At 40.3% G+C, this 20,339-nt stretch overlaps 1 protein-coding gene across 1 annotated transcript in view; it reads right to left on the bottom strand.

The window, feature by feature from the left end:
* Positions 1-20,339, bottom strand: part of LOC107097856 (putative protein TPRXL) — a 73,718-nt gene that overhangs the window by 9,273 nt on the left and 44,106 nt on the right. Inside the window, exon 3 of the mRNA XM_015395178.1 lies at positions 8,636-9,165. Coding sequence (XP_015250664.1) covers positions 8,636-9,165 — 530 coding nt within the window. The remainder of the gene's footprint in view (positions 1-8,635; positions 9,166-20,339) is intronic.

Below are 20,339 nucleotides of genomic sequence, written 5' to 3'. Positions count from 1 at the left end.
AACATTGAGTTTCTAGGCTGAAAAGGGTTTAATAAAGTGAAAGTTTCCAATCTGCTGAAATCAGGCACCTAAACTAGATTACTGCCTCAACTGGCTGATAGTTTTTCCCCCTAGAGGCAGGCTCATCTGAAATAGAGCCTAAAAAAAAAAACTGAAGGAGATCCTTCCAAAAACGAAAAAAAAACAAAAAAAAAACAATCCACTGGACTGAAGTTTGAAGCTGTTTCGCTTCCCATCCAGGAAGCTTCTTCGATTAAAAATCGATAAAAAAAAAAAAAAAAAGCTTTATATGGGGTTGAAAAAATAAAAAGAACAAAGTTACTTTCAAGTTTTTTAAATTTTCATTCCTACCTTGAAAGTTTTCTTTCTGATTCCTGTTAAAATGAGTTTTTCCTCTCCACTGTCGCTGCAAGCATGCTTAAAGTGAGGGATTGCCTTCGAGTCAATGAGTCGATGCAATCAACTGGTTTTCCTTAGATAAAAAAACTTTGAATCAGAGACACGATGACGTGTTGTGAGTTGGTGCTATATAAATAAACTAGAATTAATTGAATTATAAAGCATGTTTTTGTGTTTGGAACGATAATGGATCAGAATCCACAGAGAGCCTCCCTGGTGGTGGGTTCACTTCCCACCAGAACTGCTTTTCAAATCTAAGAATTGACCAAAGGCTGCTTTTTGTTTCCCTGTGGAAAAAAGGTCGAGCTCTGAGGATGTATGGCAGCTTGTTGAGGCAGAGGGTCTGAAATAACAGGGATCCCAGCTGCTATTCATCCCTTAGATGAAAATAACAGCTGATTGAAGCTACATGCTTTAATCCAAATACATTAATAATCCAGAAATATTGACTTATTTCTAGAATTATTTCAACATCTTGAATTGGATATTAATATATTTCAGGATGAAATGTGCTCAACAGACTTTGTTTAATTCATAGGTGAGCTTTTTTTAGACGGCTCTTGGTTTTTGACAGGTCATTTTACTTGATTTATGGATTTGCTTGGATAACTGTTGGTCTCTTTGTTTTGTTGTTTCTCTGCCATTTAAAAATCTTTTCCTCATCGTTCTCTTTTCTACTTTCTTGTTCCTCTGGTTTCCATTTGCTCTCTCAGATCCCATCCCAGCTCTCCCCTCTGTTGCCCCCTTCCCCCTTTGTCTGGCTGTTTTTCTCCCCCCTCTGTTTCCTGTCCCATTTGGCTGCAGGTCAGCGGTGTGATCCCCTCGCAGTCACAGTCAGTTTTCGCTGCAGAAGAACTTGGTTCAGCAGTTTCTCGTGAGGCCGACGGCGGAGGAGAAGAGCCGAACCAGGTGGAGTGATGTCAGCCTTGCTGGCAGTCGAGCTGCACTTTAATGAGAACTTCTTCAAAAGAAAAACGAGTCTGTAGGGGATCAGCGGTGACGAAGAGGAGCTGTTTTCACCCGGCCGTTCTTTTCCTCTTTCTGCATGTCTGCTTTGTTACTAAACACACACAAACAGAAAGCCCAACGCACACACAGGCCTATTATGGTTATTGGTTCAGATTCCAAGTAGGCCTGACATCATGTAGCCTCAATCAAAACCAGACCTCAGCTCAACCTCAAACTGCGGAGAGCGACAGGAGCCAAGGCTTGCATTACAAGACAAACAGGCAAACATGCATGGATTATCTGTCAGAACTCCCCCAACATGGGAATTCACCAGGAGACAACAAATGACCAGGAACCCAGAAGCAAAATTCACAGGTTTTCACAGGAGAAAACTAAAATTCATCATTTTCAAAACTTTTTAATTTCCTAACGATAAATGAGGGCTCCAATTATCCGTATTTTTAAAGTTATGTGGACAGACATTAATGGACGATGCAAGATTATTAAAAAACACACTATTACAGCTATACAGCGGGTTACTATGGAAACAGTTAATATCATCAACCTGAATAAATATACATAAAAGCTTTTAGCCTTGATGCCAAATGCTCCTAATGTTTTTTCTACATAGAGATAGAAATAGCTTCTTCAGCCAGTATTTTATAAATTTCGGCCACCGTTTTGGGGAGGTCACCCACTTTAGAGTGTTTCTATTTGGTAGGCTCAATGAAATATCAATGATCATTAATAACAACTCTATAATAACTTTGATGAGTAATTACTCACTGTAAACTAAACTTTTCCCGCTTTTTGTGCTGCTAAACGTATAAATGCATCAATAATAGATACATTTATAAGGATACATGTTCATGAGACTAATTGCTTATTGACTTTATCAATAGCATCTCTCTAGCTGTCTGTCTCTCTGTCTGTCTTCCTGCCTGCCTTCCTGTCCTTCGGTCTGTCTGTCTGTTCGTCCGTCCGCCTGTCTGTCTGTCTGTCGGTCCAACTGACTGTCTGTCTGTCTGTCCGCCTGTCCGTCTGCCTGTCCGCCTGACTGTCTGTCTGTCCACCTGACTGTCTGTCCGCCAGACTGTCTGTCCGCCTGTCTGTCCATCTGTCTGTCCGCTTGACTGTCTGTCCGCCTGTCTGCCTGCCCGCCTGACTGTCTGTCCGCCTGTCTGTCTGTCCACCTGACTGTCTGTCCGCCTGTCTGTCTGTCCACCTGACTGTCTGTCCGCCAGACTGTCTGTCCGCCTGCCTGCCCGCCTGACTGTCTGTCCGCCTGTCTGTTTGTTCGCCTCTATGTCTGTCCGTCTGTCTGTCCGCTTGACTGTCTGTCCGCCTGTCTGCCTGCCCGCCTGTCTGTCCGCCTGTCTGTTTGTTCGCCTCTATGTCTGTCCGTCTGTCTGTCCGCCTGACTGTCTGTCCGCCTGTCTGTTTGTTCGCCTCTATGTCTGTCCGTCTGTCTGTCCGCCTGACTGTCTGTCCGCCTGACTATCTGTCCGCCTGTCTGTCTGCTCGCCTCACTGTCTGTCCGCCTGTCCGTCTGTCTGTCCACCTGACTGTCTGTCCGCCTGCTTGTCTGTCTGTCTGTTCGCCTGACTGTCTGTCCGCCTGACTATCTGTCCGCCTGTCTGTCTGCTCGCCTCACTGTCTGTCCGCCTGTCCGTCTGTCTGCCTGCCTGTCTGTCTGTCTGTCCGCCTAACTGTCTCTCCGCCTGTCTGTCTGTCTGTCCGCCTGTCTACCTGCCCGCCTGTCTGCTCGCCTGACTGTCTGTCCGCCTGCCTGTCTGTCTGTCCGCCTAACTGTCTCTCCACCTGTCTGTCTGTCCGCCTGTCTGTCTGTCCATTCAAACAGCTGCAGAAAATATAATACATTCTTTGTTACATGTTTATAAATTAGGAGACATCCCTCGCTTCAGCCATTATCAAAGTGTAACAAAGCGTCTCAGATAAAAACACATAGAACTATGTAAAGAACGATCCACTCTGTCTGTGCCTCCATTTCATTCTCCAATCTCTGTTATGTAAATAATGAAGATGAGCTGTTATCCTAACAGAGGAACCGTCCTAATTAGATAAACTACTTGGGAAAACATTAGTTCTGACACGCAACAGGCAGGTATAATCAGGGTTTATCAGACTCACACATCATTCTCAATAAAGATTCCTAACAAACATAACAGGATATTAGAAAAGAAAAAATGTAAAGAGCTGCCATCAGTGTCATGAATCTTCCAAATAGATTCCAACAAAAAAGTTTTTTTTTTTAAAACCCACTGGACTTTGTCTTAAAAGTTTGAAGACGTTTTGCTTCCCATTCAGGAAGCTTTCTCAGTTCAAAACATCAGGAGTAGCATTGAGTTCCAGACTTATAGGGTGACCCAAACAAAAGCCTTGTTATGGCTTAGAAGACATGCAAATAGAACCAGCAGAAAAGCCCCGCCCCTTAGTAATGGGTGGTCGTTGAGGTCTTTGCTGGCCTGTGAAACCCCATACTGGTCTATACCTCTGAAAGATTCCTGGATGAGAAGCGAAACATCTTCAAACTTGGAAAACAAAGTGCAGTGGTTGTTTTTTTTGTTTTTTTACTTATTTAAATTTCTTGAAATGAACATGACCTGGATGACTGAGAATCTTCACCAGCATATCCAAATAGATGTTTTAAAATTGACTGCTGGACTTTAATTTGTATTTTCAGAGTTACTTATATGTAGTTGGGGCAAATTATTAGTGATTTCAATTGACTAAGAAGTGTCTGTTTACTTAGTTTAGAAAAATGAAAGTTTCATTGAATAAAAAAGAAAGTTATGAATTGAGTGACGAAGGCTTATGAATCAGAAGAATGAAAGTAACAACGTCGTCTCGTTACCTAAATGTTCAATACAGGATTATTTACAGAATATTACACATAGGCTGCCATGACCTATATTTATAAATCATCTCCCAATGTTGTGGCATTGAAGGATGTAATCAGTTTTAACACACACCAATCATCTCATTATAATGAGATAACTGCTTTCCTTATATTTAGATAATGAGAAAATTAACTATAAAACCACCCTGAAAAAGCTGCTGAGTATCTAGGCTTCCTTACTGATGTCATCTGAGGATAATTTAAGTATTTTGTGTCTTTGTTTAAGAAAAATAGGAGATTAATGGGAGGGGAGATGAGAAAAGAACAAGAAGACTGAAAGAAGAGTTAAAGCGAGGGAAGAAAAAAAGTGATGATAGAGGAAAAAATGTGAAGAAGGGAGAAAGGAAGAGTAAAGCAAAACAACAGACAATGATTACTACTAATATCACAGACATTCCTCCTGTTACACTTGATTTTTATTGATTAAATATTAATAAGTATATGACTAAGGAATCTGATCAAGCTTCTTAATTTAACTTCATATCATAACATATTTTATCTCTGAGTCAGAAATGTTTAATCCAACTAAGCACAGCTCCTTAGTTACAGTTTTTCTTAATATATCCACTATCTGCTTCTTAACAAGGGATCCAGCATTATCCCTCCACTGAGGCAACCACTGTATCATCCCACAGCTCTATTCCACACACACCGTCTTTTATTTCCTGTAATAATAAGTAAATTAAAACCTCAGAAGGACTTCTCTACAAAGCCAGGAGGAGAAGGAGAGCAGGAGAGAAGAGAAGAAGCTGACAGACAGCTGATGAAGTTGACGACAGCCAAGCTCTCAGTCCCTGCATTGGATGGAGGATGAAAGCAGCTGTAAATTTTCTCTTTTACTTCAAAAGGATGTTTCACACTCCGAGAGGACAGCTGACAGACACACACACACATTCGACTACCGCTGCACCTGGACCAACGAAGGATGAAATGCAAGCATTCAATCATGCAACCGGATCAACAGCCTCTTTTTTTTCAATTGAGAAACTTCAAAGTCATCTGCAGAAGTCTGAAACATTCCTCAGTTAAAGTGAAACACTAACTCATCTGCTGTTATACAACAGAAATGCTGGTAAAGCTTTTAACCCTTTACCAGCATTTTCCTTCTCCAGCCTGCATTGTGCTGGGAAAATGTTTAGCCATTTAGTTGACCAGGCAGTTAAAGGGTTAAAGGTATTTCAGCTCAGGCGACTTAAAAACCAAATATGTAAAGAAAATATCTGATACTCTTTTAAAATAGAAAAGATGATGCAGCATTTAATAAGAAAATGTTGGATGAAAGTAGATATCTCAAGTCGAGCCTTACTGAATAACGCACTAATAGAACTTTATATGTCTCACAATGGAGAAACTCACCTCTGCATTTAACCCATCCCCTTAGAGAGCAGTGGGCTGCCATTGTGCGGCGCCCGGGGAGCAGTGTGGGGTTAAGGGTCTTTGCTCAGAGACCCAGAGTGAGTGCAGGCTGTGGATCGAACCGGTACTTGCACTACACTGCTCTGACCACTAGGCCAAAACTCCCACAATAACAATCCAATAATAAAAATCAATTAATGAATTCACCTAAAATAGATTTTCTAAAACACCATATTTTACTTGTATCAAGATGATCTTTCCATAAAATGAAGGTTTGAAATCTTTTTCTTACAAATTTCTATTATAACTACATTGTTATATTTTAACAATTAATTGATTATAATAATTAATAAATAGTGACTGAATAAACAAAAAAGGTTTTATCAAACATTTAAAAACTTGTTTATAATATATAAGAAAACAGAAACATGTTACATTGCTGAATAAACAAAGACAAAGAAAATCTGTTGAAAGAAAGAGATGTATTCCTATAATTAAAGGAAAGGGTATGTCGCTGTGACATAGTGTCAGACTGGTTCCCACTTAGTTCCAGTGAAGTTGATGCTAGGTATGCTACAGCTCTCAGTTTTTACAGTAGGTACCAGATCTGCTCAGGCCCTGTGCATGCCAGCGATGTTACGCTATATGATTGGCTGAATGTTGCCACATGACTTAAAACATTTTGGTCACCCAGACAACGATAATAACAATCCAGTGTCCGTGAGCCGAGATGGGAGCATCTGTAGCGTTAGCATGTCTAGTGATCGATAATTGATAACAAAGCTAAAAAAATATGTTTATGCTGAACAGTGTAATTGCAAGACGGCGATATAAAGGGATGAAAGCTGAGAAGCTGTGTTCAGTAACTAACAGGCTAGCCTCTTTTAGCTCAGTCTGTTAGCCATCTTGAGCTACACTGCTTATAACTTGTGTCAACAACAACAGTTAGTTTCCCAAAAGAGGACTAACTGTTGTTTTCTTTGTCTAAATCTGTCCTCCATTTTTCCTGCACAGATCTTAACACAAAGAATAAGAGGAACCACTGAGATGTTTTGTGTCACCTTGGTAAATGGCAGATATGTCTGTCTTAGAAGGCAGTACTTTCCTTCAAGACTGAGAAGGATTGTTTTCAACTTTCGGCTACTTTAGATCGTTGATGAAACTGAAAATAATAGCAAATATGTGCAAATATGTTTAGACTCCAGGAGAGATCTGATTCTTGAGAAACAGGTTCAATACAGTTTGTCCTGTGGCGTTGGCATATGATGACGTCATAAGACGTCTGACCACCTGAGCAGATCTGGTACCTACACCGTAACCCAACAATCAATGGAAGATATTAATGCTGTAGGCAGCGCTTTTAAATGTTGGTTCTTCTTCTGGTTGCTCTCAGTAGGATGTTAAAACTTGACTCATTGAAGTTCATTACAGACAGAAGCCGTATCCATCTACCGTGCTAATTGGTAGCATGTTTCTTCCTAATGGGAACAGCTCACTGACGTGTGTCTACCCAGGTAAAACGACTTGGCAAGCGACGCGTTTCAATATCGCCTCGGCTCTGATCAGCATGCTTTCGGAACACCAGACCCGGGTTGATCCGCTAAATTATGTGACACCATTGAACATACGGACGTCAACAGACTGCACCAGTCGCTTCTGCATTAACAAGCCGAATCAACTCTGTTTACATTTGAAAAAGTAAAAGAGATTCACGCGGATAAAAGAGCAAAAATAATAAAGAATACTGACTAAGCCATGGATTCTGTCCATGTTGCTCTCCATTATTTACTTCCCTGATTTTTGTCACACTGTCGAATTGAGAACACCCACCCAGCGTGATGCTGTCATCAGACAAGCAGGGGAGGGGGACAGTGGCCACGTAGCTCGCCAGCAGGGGGTGTTAAGAATCCAGTTTTGGGGGGTTGTGTTTTTGTTTGTCTTCCCTCCACCAGGCGGTGGTTCTCGTTGGTCCTCTCACATACCTGCGGATGGTTGCCTCATTACCTGAGGACTCTTAAGCTGCTGACTGCCACTACCTCGACGCCAGAGTGTTTGCCAGTTTTGGGTACTCTAGCCAAGCCAAGAGTTTTGCTGAGTCAAACTGAGTTTTTGTCAACCTGAATCTTAACCTTGTTGTTTTTGTCTTTGCCTCTCGGCAGGAAGTCATTCTGCAAACTGGATGTTTTGGACCTTCTCTCCCTGGAAGGATCAACTGAGCTTCAAACTGAGCTGGGGATTCAAACTGGAGGTTTGAATCCCCAAGGGATTGTTTGAGCTTCTCACTGAGCAAGGGATTCACCTCCACAAGAAGCTCCTCCATTCCTCAAGGAAACACCTCAACCTGGGTAAACCCTGTCCACCCTCCAACGAGCAAGTCAATGACTGGAACAACCCTCACCGACTGGATTTAGAGAAAGACACCTTTTCTGGAAAAGTGAGACCTTTTGCCTTTATTCCCTTTTGCAAATCAAATTTCCCACTGAGCCTGAACTAACCACATGAACTTCCCCTTCATTTTTCAGTCCTGGTTCACCAGTGTTCAGAGCAGCACTGGACCCATCTCTACCAGTTCTCAATAAACTTGTTAAACCTTCCCCTGGTCTCTCTGTTTGGTTTTCTGCATGTGGGTCAGATCTTTGAATAAAATCATGACAGGTGGTCAGACTCAGTTTATGGTCAAATGGGAAAAGAGCTAAAAGCCTATGGTTAGCGGGTCAACCCGGTTTTGAAAAACCTGGGTTTTCAGTTGGAAAGCAGATTATTTAAAGGATTTCTTTAGTATTCAAATAGCGACTACTAGTTGAGGCTTAAAGTCCAGTCTCTGTATCTTGGTGGTGCTGTGGGATCTTGCTAGCATGTTGTGGGTCTGTGGCCCTGGTTCTTCCTTTAAACAAGCATCCTCTAGTTTGTTATATTAATCCATCAGGAAGTGGGTCCCATATTCCTAACCCCGTGTTTTACAGGACAAATTCAAATTTAATTCATCACTGGAAGTAGTGGTTTGGCTCTTACCTCCACGATGCTTTTTAAATCTCTGACGTAGGTCTGCTCCGTCTCCACGATCTCCAGAATAACTCTCTCCAGCCTTGAAAGCTGCCTGGGTATGGCCCCTGCCAACATCGCTGCAACCGGATTGGTTATATGTCCATTAGGGGCGGGGCATGTTGCCGTCATCTTGGGAACCCCTCCTCCACCCGTCGGAGGCGCTACAGTGTGCAGAGTTACTAGTGGTGTGAGGTCCAGGCTGATGTCAGAGCCGTTGCGTTTTGGAGTGGAGGATGATGACGATGATAAAGAGGCGTTGTAGGCTGGTACCGCACCATATGGAAGTGAGGAGGAGGAGGAGGAAGAAGAAGAGGAGTGGGACGCATCCTGCAGAGAGACCGAGGAGGTGGAGGAGGAGAGGGAGACGGGACGCTCGTTGTCTGAACAAAAGGTGTTGACAGACGTGCAGGAGGACGAAGATGCTGCTCGCTCGCCAGCTGACATCATCCTACCTACAATCCCACTCAGAGACGAGACTGAGGAGGGACGCTTGGTGGCTGCGTGGAGACACAGAGACAACAGTCAGTCCATCAAAAATACTGACGTCTTATTCTTAAATAGTACAATATTTCACCTTTTTGTAAAAGTAGATTTAACCATGTGTAAATGATTAAATATGTGATATATCTGATGTATATATATATATATATAACCTAAAATTCTACCAAAAAGCTCCAAATATTACTAAATTATTCATCGCTCTCAAAATCAAGTGAGAGGTTTTCTGTAAAATACTGAATCTAACTACAATTGTTTTCTTTAAATTGTCATTTGATGGCTCACGGTCTTGCACCATATAATAACTCTTTGATATAAAAAGAAAGAAGAGAATTGTGATGCTAAAATGAATCTCCCTGCAAGCAAAATAAATCACAGTATCGTCTACATCATGTGAAATCTGCATATTGACTAAACCAAAAAGAAATAAAACCACATACTAGACCATGGTGAACACATTTTATCCAAAGAGCTTAGACTGTTTAATAAATATTTAACAGAAATCCAATGTTAAAAAATCCATGAACTGGAATGTAATCCAGTGTAAAAAAAAAAAAAAGCTGGATTAACATTAAAAGTTAATGTTAAAAGCATCACTTTTGACTGATGACATTCTAGTTCATGGATCACTTCAGTGATTTGACAACAAAAGAGTTTGAAATGTTAAGCTTTATGGTATTATCTGCTAAATAATAGCTAGAGAACTTGTATTATAACCAATAAACAATTATGACAGGATCTTTGTTTGAAAACTAAAAGAAATTCGACAGTTTTCTAAAGTTTTAAGAATATTGTTTTGTGAGGGAGTCAAACCTTGAGAAACAAGCTTTTAGAAACCAGGACATTATTTTCAACACCTATCGTTAACACTATAGTGCTTAAAGGGGTCATAGAATGCAAAACCGAGTTTACATTGCAATAGATGAATAACAAAAGTTAAGTGGGTGAAATGGACATGCAGAGAAGTTCAAAACCCATTAACACCCCCATTCTCTGCAAATTTCACAATTCTAAACTTCCACCATAAAACTAGCGAATCCAAAGGAAGCATCAAGTTGACGAGTACTTGGTTCGAGTACACGGTGTGCTTCGAATACATGCTGAACTGTGGTCGACCAAAATCCCGGATGATTTGAAATTCCCCCCAGACATTTTTTTAGGTATGAAAAGTAGGACGTGTCGGGGAAAAAGACGACGTCTCGTCACCCTACCATATGAACAATTTGATGTTTCAGTGAGTGAGTGCTTGTTGCTATGATGCGTCTTTGCTCAGGAGCTTGTAAACCAACCAATCAGCACACAGCTCATCTAAATATTCATGAGCATACCATAAAAGGAAGAAAACCTGTCGTTTCATTCTAGGGCATTTAACTAGGCTTGCATTAGGGCTCATAGAACAGCAAATATGCCAGATTACACACCCTATTCAGAGACATTAAGGACCAGCACCAAATACCCTATATAACCATTCTATGACCCCTTTAAGATGTTTTTAAACAGTCTAGTAAAACAGACAGCATCTGCTAAATGGTGCTAGCAAATAATGTTTTTGCAAGCACCCAAGCACTCTTCAACTGACTCCCACAGAGGAACATCCAGACGCTCTGGGTCATGGATCCAAACCACTCATCAACAACTGACATTGTTTCCAATAGGTTCAACTCTATTTACCTGCCAGTATCCTAGGCAACCTCGGGGAAGATGAAAGGGAGCGGAAAAAGGCAACAAAGACCTGTTAGACAGAAGCCATTTCCAATCAATGAAAAGAAGAAGTCAGAGTTGCCATCTGTCATTGTAAACAGGAAGCGTGTGCAGCAGAGCACCACATCACCTCCGGCTAACAGAACTGTTGATTTTGTGCTTCTTTACTATACAGTTTAAATGACACCTCTGGAAACTAGGAGGATGTGCGTTTAAAACAACACAGTCCAAAGGTCCACCGACTCTCAGACATCGTTACACCTGCCCTGACTGCAGGCACAGCTCCTGCACACAAAGCCGAAGAAACTAATCCAGACTTCCTGGCAGGAGGAATTTCCATACAATGTTTAATGAGAGCATTTTTCCAGACTCTTTGTTACTGGAACGTGCACCAGTTCAGAACAAAACGACAGGTTCTTACAGGAATATAAGTCACTGCTGCCAACAGACTATAAACCAACCATTTAACTGGTTTAAAGTATTTCACACTTTGTTCCACACTGAGTTTGGAACCACAACACTTAGCCAGAAGAGAGCTTGTTGCTACTTATTAAACTTAATTGATATACTTAGAAATAAAAGGTGAATCTGATAACCAGTTTAAAAAAAACACAATAATCAGGTACTCCTGAATTAATCTGATTATTGTTCTGTTTATTTTGAACAGATGAATGGATAAATGCATTGATCAGTTAAAGGGATCCATGTTTCTATTATGTAGGGCATCACAAAGGCTTAGTGGATGATGGTGTTATTTGCCCCAGTGAAAAAGCATTGGACCACCAATATGAAACATAGGGTTTGACTTAAAGCAGGCATCCTCAAAGTCGGTCTTTGAGGGTCGCTCTCCTGCAGGTTTTAGAGGTTTCTCTGCTTTAGCACAGCTGATTCTGATAATTGCAGTTCAGCAAAACCCTGTTGATCAACTATGAATATAAATCAGCTGTGCTGGAGATGAGAAACCTCTAAAACCTGGAGGACAGCGGCCCTTAAGGAGTGACTTTGAGAATGCCTGACTTAAAGGTTGTGGGTTCATTTCCTACCAGAGTCCCATTTTAAAATAAAATATTAGCCCCAGCGTTTAGCTTAGAGGAAACTTTTTGAAACAAAAAAGAGTCTAAATACTTACATCTTCAGTAGATGGAAGCACTACTATAAGTACTACTAAGCTACTTATTTCAGTAAAACTAATACTGAAAATTAGTTCTATTTAATACACACGTAAACAAAACTCCACATGAATTTTGAAACATTCTTTGTGCACACATATAACACTTTTCAAGATCATTAACATCTATTAGCCTAAAGATGCTCTGCTGACGTTACTAGCCAGAACTATGAAGAAAACGGCGCTGAGTGAAAAATAGCCAATCACAGGCAGGTTACTTTCTCAGGTTGGTTCCACCCTAAAAGTGACAAAAGTTCACATCAGCGCACAGAAACAGCTTCTTCCCCACCGCCAGACATCATACAGTTCAACTGTTATGAAAACTCTTAATCATGTCACTGACTCCAGATCACACTGATAACACCAATCATAAATCTGCATGTTTGCACCATACATATTTAATGCTCTGAACTTCCATATAAATGCGTGTTTTTGCACCATGTTTTTTCTCCCGCACTTTTTACATTTGATCACTGCTGCACTTAATGGAACTGAAGTGTCATGAAAACTGTACAAAATGAAATTTCATTGTGTATACCCTCCGTGTATAAGAAATCACAATACAAGTTATCTCAACATATTCTCATTATCAGTTCGTATGAAATCGTTTTGTACGTTTTTCCTCGAAAAAACAGATCAGTGCGCATGCGCAGCCAGACGGATGTAAAACTGGGAAAACCAGTGCAATCATTACTTCCTGATGTCTCTCACTAGGTTGCTTGCTGTTTTGTATCTTAGGGTTAGGGTTAATTGTATGTTAAATTCTGTTATTGAATGGTGCGTAACATGCGCATGCGCAAGGATATCTTGTCTCGAGGCAAGACGTTAAAATACGACGAAATACGACGAAAAAAACGTCAAAAACGTACGAAATTACTGTGCATAACTTTTCGTACCATTTCATACGAACTTATAATGAGAATACACTGGTTATCTAAGTCTAAGTTTAAATGTGAGTAGAGGATAATCTATAGTACCATGAAAGTGCTAAAAACGTGCATGGATAGTAGTTTATGTCTGTGTGTTTTAAATAATTCTGCTAATATCAGTATTCATTACACATGTTTACTTCTGAATCACAATTTCACCAAGCTTGAATGAGAAACAACTAAAAAAACTAAGCAAAAGTACCCACTTGTCTCCATTTTAAGCACGCTTTTTGGCCCCTCAGGAGGAAGTGGGAGGATGCATGTCTAAACATCTAACCTTGGATTAACCTCATAAAATTATTGGTTCTGCTTTATTTTACATATTATTTTGCTGTCAGACTAATGGAAAGCTTTCTTTTAGAAGTAAAGCAATTCAAAGATGTGACCTATCAGTCAGTTTTCTAGCAGGTCATTAAAGAGGAACTCAAAGGTTGTGGCTTCCTGTACCACCACACATAATCGTATCTCCATCTGAAGCCACAGTTACCACTGCAAGATAACTGTTAATAACTGTGTCAATGAGCAGTGCCTATGAAATTAATAACTGTATTTTGAAAGGCAAGAGGCTATGGCTGACTGAGGATCCCTGCAGCCACCCAACAGCAGTAATGTTACTGCCATCTGTTATTATGAGGAAAAACCAAACTCTTTAATGTACGGGTTCATCAAATGAGCTTCTCACGCACTGAGGTTCTGAGCTTGGCCTTAGAGAGGCTGAGGTTAGAAATGCTGCTCCTCTGCATCAGAAGCATTGAGCTGAGGTGGTTCCTACCCTCTGGGATAACATTGATTTACTTTATTGATCTCACAGTGGAGAAACATACTCATTAAATCTGCTCAAATAGTCAAAAAGAGGAAGAAGGAAGTAAAGGTGCATGGGGGTATATATACTATATACAGTGCATCCACATATATACTACACATATATGACAGCTAAAGTCTTTTTCTTATTTTTTTTTAACCCCTTTAGGCCCGGCGGGCCCAGTACAGGGCCCAACTGAAGGGCCCAAAACACAGTCACATGGTGTTTCATCCAAACGCCTTTCAAATAGGGCTTTAGAATTTCTAAAACATGTTCACAAATTCGTTTCGTTTTATAGCTGTATAAACAAATAAAATGAGATTTAAAAGTCCACCTGACGGGAGAAATGCAACAGCAGGTATTAATGTTTAGCTCCACCCCCTAATCATTGGAAACCAGAGGCTTAAACCTTTCCAAGGAGGGGTCGGAGGTAATTGTGCGACCATTTTAGGTAACCAGCATGTGTTACATAAGCTTGCTCTGTTAATCATATTTTCTATTCAGTTTGGCGAATTTCAATGAAACAACAGCTAAATCTTAGAAAGAAAAGCTTTTTCCTATGCAGAAGGTCTCCCATTATGTAAACCAGCATATTTGTCTGGACATATTCCCTATTATGAGTGGAAAAAATGCATTTTTGCACTTTTGCCATTGTGCCAAAATCACATTTCCGCCTAGCACACTGCTCACTAAAACCTTTATGGAACAAACATGCTTCAACTTATTCAAATTTGCTTGACTTATAGTCAAGATGTGGATCTATAAAGTCTGAGGGTTCATCCAGAGTTTCAAATGGGGTGTCATGGTGTTTTGCAGCGTTTATTGTGGAAACAAATGTGGCAAGGCTAAATATTTTTTATTTGTTCTTTGTTTAATCACCTATAAATCAGACATGGTGACATTTACAATAGTGTTTCCACCTGAAAAATAGTCCTCAATGCCTTTATGTCATACAAATTTCCAATTTATAGTTTGGGAGCTGTAATTGCTTTCATTCAAATATATAATTTCAGGCGGAATTTGCTCCTAAGACCCTCTGGGCCTAATGGGTTAAACAGGATTATTATATAGGATTATTGCACAGGGCATTTAATTGGGTATTTATCTGTATAACTATTGCACTGCGTATCAAATATAAATAAACAGGTTATTGTACAGGGTATTAAATAGTAATTGCCCATTATACATTGCACAATTTATTGCCCTTGTAGTGACGCATTGTAGAGTCTGGTGGCAGCAGGGATGAATGACCAGCAATACCGCTCCTTTTCACAAGCAGGGTGTAAAAAGAAGCGTTACTGCAGGTAGTTATGGTGTTACAGTGAAAGCTGCTTATGAAGACTGGAATTGCTTTCATAATCTTTTTTTTGTTTGTTTATAAATGAAAACCTGTTGCTGCCATCCTGCTGCAAGTTTCCTGTGCAGGAAGCCGAATCACCTGCAGCAGCAGCTCTCGTCGCTTTGGTTTCCTTTCCCCTCATGCAGCCAGGCAGTCTGCAGACCTAAAGGTGAGGCTTGCACACCGAAAAGATGATGCTGCATCTAACTGATGTGCAAGTATCACATTACAAAAGCCGTAAACGAGGACCTGCCTCCCAATCGGTTTCACCACAAATTAGGTAAATATGTCAGAGAGGCTGTGAAACAAACAGCCCAGATGAGTTTGAGCCTAAAGCAAACATCCAGCTGTGACTGACTCAGGCAGTAGTGTTGACAGAGGGGATGCCATGGCTAAATAAGGCTGGAACTGCAGCTGCTGTTATCAGTAAATGCTTCATTCATACAATCCGCCAGCGGTTAACTTCCCCCCCCTGCACAACAACAACAGTCCAAAGTCGGTTTAACAAGATAAAATGAAAGTAAAACTTCTGTTCAGAGTATAAAACAAACAAAGATTCTCCTCTTTCCTCTTTGTGTCTCTTATCTGCTCTGCTGCTTATCTGTTCTGGCTCAGTTAAGCTTTCAGACAGCCATGACTACATCTCCTCTGTGTTACACACACAGTGCTGACATGGGTGAGTGCTGACCCTCTCACATCATCACCGTCGTATCGGCAGAAAGCGAAACCATCAGCGACACCTCGCAGTTATCAGATAACCAGCACGCATTGCTGCTTTTCTTCTTCTGAACTCATGAAGGTGAAGGATCTGTTTTTTATACGACTCGTCTTCTTGCACTGGTCTAGTTTGACCGGAGAATATAAGAGAGAACAAAAGAAGAGGTTCAGTTTGTCTTTTTAAATGCGTAATAAATTGCAGAATCATCCATCAGATCTGTGTCAGGAGGTTTTAGACGAAGACAAATATGGATGTAGACGCTGGGATTGAACTGCAAAGGGAACATATGCCTTTTCCCCCCACATGATTCAAGGGACATAAAGAAACAGATGATCCCTCATAATCAGAAGCATAACACAGATTTATCAACTGAATTTTAAACCCTTTCAACGTTTAAATACAATTGGGTTAAATTCTTCGATTTCAAGATGAAAGAAAGGATCTCTATCCCAGGTTTTCCTGTAGATTTTCCAGAAGAGAAGCAATATATCTCCCTCCTGAGTGGTCTGGGTCTGGTCTGGGGTCTCCTGCAGTGGAATAGACCAAATAAATCCTCGAAATGGAGGATGTAGACCGAATGAACCACCTTAGTAAACTCTAGAGCTGCTTCTGTAGAGATGCCACCTTGAATCGGCCTCCAGCTGTAAACAAGAAATGGTTCCTCATCTGTGCTGCTTGGTCACATAAAGGTTGATTAAACAGAAGGTTTTAAAGGCCTTTGAGAAGAATATGAAGAGTTAAGATTCATGGTCAGATGCTTCTCAGACGGTTTTAAGCTTGGGTCTAGCTGGTTCTGGATATTTCAAACAGATTTATGTCTATAATCAAAGAAAGGAAAAAAAAAAATTAATCCACCAGGGAAGGTTCTACTTGGTTAAAAGCTAAGGTAAGGTGAGGCTGTAGATCCTGAGCTTCAGCAGCAGAACCCAAAAGAACAAAACCAAAACAAGCTTTCTGTGTTATACGGAAAACCTGAATGTCCATCCATTTCCTTTACCCAGGTAGTGCTGACAGGGTCTTGGATAGGCGTGGCTGAGACGGCGCCAGGTCCACTGGGCCAGGAAGCCCATCACAGGACAAACAGAACAGTTTAAAAATGCCCACTCCTACGCCCTAAAGCCAATTAAGAAATAACGAGATGAGAGAACCCACTGAGGTTAGGTTACAACAGACCGTGTGCACACCACCATTAATTTATTTATTCGTTTAAAACATTTAAACATTAAATACACCATGAATTGTAAAATTCCAAACTAAATAATTAAATGTTCCTTAGAAAAACACTTAAAGTTGTAGGGAAGCAGCTGTTCCAACCGCTGAAGTTACGAATTCTCCCGACTGGTGCCCGACTTTACACGACTGAATAAAGTGAATGTGACTGGTCGTTTATCAAGAGGGCGGGATTGTTGTGGCGGAAGGTTCACAAGTTGTTTTGGTTGTGTTAGGTTTCTCTGAAGCATCTTGCTAACCAGTTAGCAACTTAGTGCTAGTAGGTTCCCAATGGGAATATTGGGACCAAGTAGCACTAAATTGGTGACTTAGAAACGACACTGTCAAGGAACGCTATGGACAGAAGAAACATGCAAGAGGAGGAGAGTTTAGTGTCGGAGGTCGTGGATGAGTCTCCTCCATCACACATTTTGTATTTAGAGGAGGAAAGCGGGGATGAAGATGTTGTGGAAGAGGACGCCAGGGCGGCAGAAGCTTGGTTTGGTGTAGAAGGCTTCCAGCCGTACATGTTTGAGCCCTTGCCTCACAACGCTGCCAGTTCTGTTAGCTCTACGCCTGCTGAAGACACAGACGTCCATCCCCGTGAACACTGGGACGGAACTCAATGGGAAAGGAAATTATTCTTATTTCAACCATTACGTATATTACCTGCGACATAAAAATTAAGATGCTATGACCTAAAAAATGTGATTAACAGATGAACGTTGATATATGATTGGCCGAATTTAGGCGTACAAGCTGTCGTATAACTAACTGACCTGCATAAGATAACGAAAAAGACAGGATTTTTTTGAGACAATATCGCCTGATACAGAGTGCATTTATATAAAACGATGAAGCAAATAATAAAATGTCCTCAAAAAATATTTCAAAAATGAATATAGTTACTTCACTTTATATGCATTAAAATATAGAGTGAAGTAATATTGGATATTTTTAGCGGGTCACCAGTCTAGCATTGGTGTTGTTGGGGTTGCTGGCCATGTGAATTCACCAAGCTACATTTGAATTTTACTTTAATTTATTTGGTCGTGTGCGTTTTTTCTTTTTTGTTTGTTGTTGCTTTTATCTTTACTGATCATTTTATTCTAATCTCTGATTCCTGTTTTTTTAGTTTTGTAATTTCTCATTGTTTTGTTTTTGATCTGTCAACCAGCTTATTTCAATTTGCCTTTTTGCTTTGCCTCTGACACACCTGAATTTCCCTGCCGTGGGGCATTAAATGATATTTCTATTTATTTTGTTCTGCTCAGAAAGAGTCTAAGAAGTTCTTCAAAAGGCCAAAAAAATAAAGTTTTTTGAATAAAAACAGTTTTTTCTTGTGAGCATCTCAAGCGAAAAGCCATCTTGAACACGAAATCTCAGAAATCTCTCAGAAAAGTTCTACTCACCGCCCGTCGTGTTTCTGGACGCGTTTCTAAGGTGTGTGTTTCTGCATCAGCTGTCAGATTACTGACCAAAATCCCAGTGAAATCTGTCAGTTTAGTCCAAGCACATCTGCCTCTCAGCACGTTTGATTTCCTGTCGATGATTTACGGGCGTGCTCATGTGGTTTAACGTGCTTACTGCCCTTCCTTCTGAAGACCAAAGAAGACTGCTGGTTGATTCAGCTGCACCCAGTTTCAGCGAGGTTGGGGTTTGGCCTTTCTGTCATAAAAGTAAATCTGGGTGTTTTAAACTTCCAGGATGTGGTTTAAAGTGCGCTTATTTTGCTTCCGGCGTTTCAAACACTGGCACATCGCACAGGAGTACGTTTCTCAGAAACCTCCTACCCTTTAGGATAAGCAGTTAACAACAAAGATGAAAACATGTTAACTAACTTCTAATTAGTTTAGGATTAATCTTAATTTCCGTGCTGTTCAACCTTACATTCATAATTATCTGTTTGTTTATCAACTGAGCTAGACTGTTGATAAAGTTTTCCCATTTTAATATATTAGAATCACCCTGACGCAGCTAATATAATAATATGGAGACTGATTTGACTAAAACCATTTAATGAAGATAAATTGTGCCTTCATCATTAGTGGATTAGAGATATACAGTTAAGTTCACAAGTAGGCCAATTCAATTAATTTTGGTTCAGGTAGATATTTAATGATGCAGAAAATAACAATCTGATTGTACAATGTATTTATTTATTTAATATATTTATGATGCTTTATAATAATAAATAAGTGCTATAAAATATTTGCTCGAGTTGCATTAATTATCTGTGCCCACGCTTTTTTAAATAAAAAATTGCCCAAAAAATGTTTTTCTTTCTTTCTTTATTTTTTGTGCCCTATATTGACTCTGTATATCATTGTGTCAACCGATGCCCCTGGCTTAGACTTGCTTGCCTATTCATTTTGTAGCCTTAATGTTATTAGTTTATGATTTTTCCTCTTTTATTGCCCTTAATTGAAATTGCCTAACTTCCCTTGTTAAGTTATTTGAATAAGCTGAATATCATCATGTCTTTTTTCAACTAGGGTCGCCAACTCCCTGAAAAAATAGGGACACCTCATGTGCGTGCCTGCTGACCCGATTGCCTTTACCTGGCATCAAGATTTTTTTTTAGCCCCGTTTGTGTGTGAAATGATATTTTAACCATTTGACTCACATCTGCGTTGAATTAGATGCATATTTGTGAGTGACATGAAAACACGGAAAACACATTTTTATCCAGCAATTTCCTGTAATACAAAATAACAAACTTTGCTGAATAAAAGAAGTTAAACATAAGCCTGTCCTGCTTAACTTCAAGCTGTAAAAATAAATATCAAACAATAAATAAATAGTGCAAATTTTTTGTGCAGCAGCAAACTTATTTGTGGAAGGGGCACCGCCCCCAAAAGCAGCGTCAGCATTTAAATGACTCTGTTCGTCCTCCATTCTGCTCCGTTGTCTCCCGCTATCTTCTCTGTGAGCAACACTTGGCTCGACCAATGGGATGAGGGGATTCTGGATCGTTACATATATGTTGTCAGCTCATTGGTCACAACGCAGGACAGGGAACAAGTTTACAGTAAGTTTTGTATCTAACGTGCCCTTGTTCTTCATTTTCCATTAGCTTTTTACTGACAATTTTTTTACTCTCACAGTAATACGGGACAAAGTGCGTTCCTTTTCCACTAAATACGGTACAGGTATTTTTATTTATAAATATGGAACAATTCCATATTAACCCTAATTTCAACATTTATGAATTTTCAGCTTGATGGCGGCAATAGCTAGCCTCGTGAGACCATCCTGATCTCGCGAGCTTTCAAGGATTCACTCGCAGATCAGTCTGGAGACTCTC

The sequence above is a fragment of the Cyprinodon variegatus genome, unplaced genomic scaffold (genome assembly GCF_000732505.1).
Source record: "Cyprinodon variegatus isolate N-32 unplaced genomic scaffold, C_variegatus-1.0 Scaffold729, whole genome shotgun sequence".
In the NCBI taxonomy this organism is placed as follows: Eukaryota; Metazoa; Chordata; class Actinopteri; order Cyprinodontiformes; family Cyprinodontidae; genus Cyprinodon; species Cyprinodon variegatus.
The sequence above is the reverse complement of the archived record's forward strand: the minus strand, read 5'-3'. Positions and strand labels throughout refer to the sequence as shown.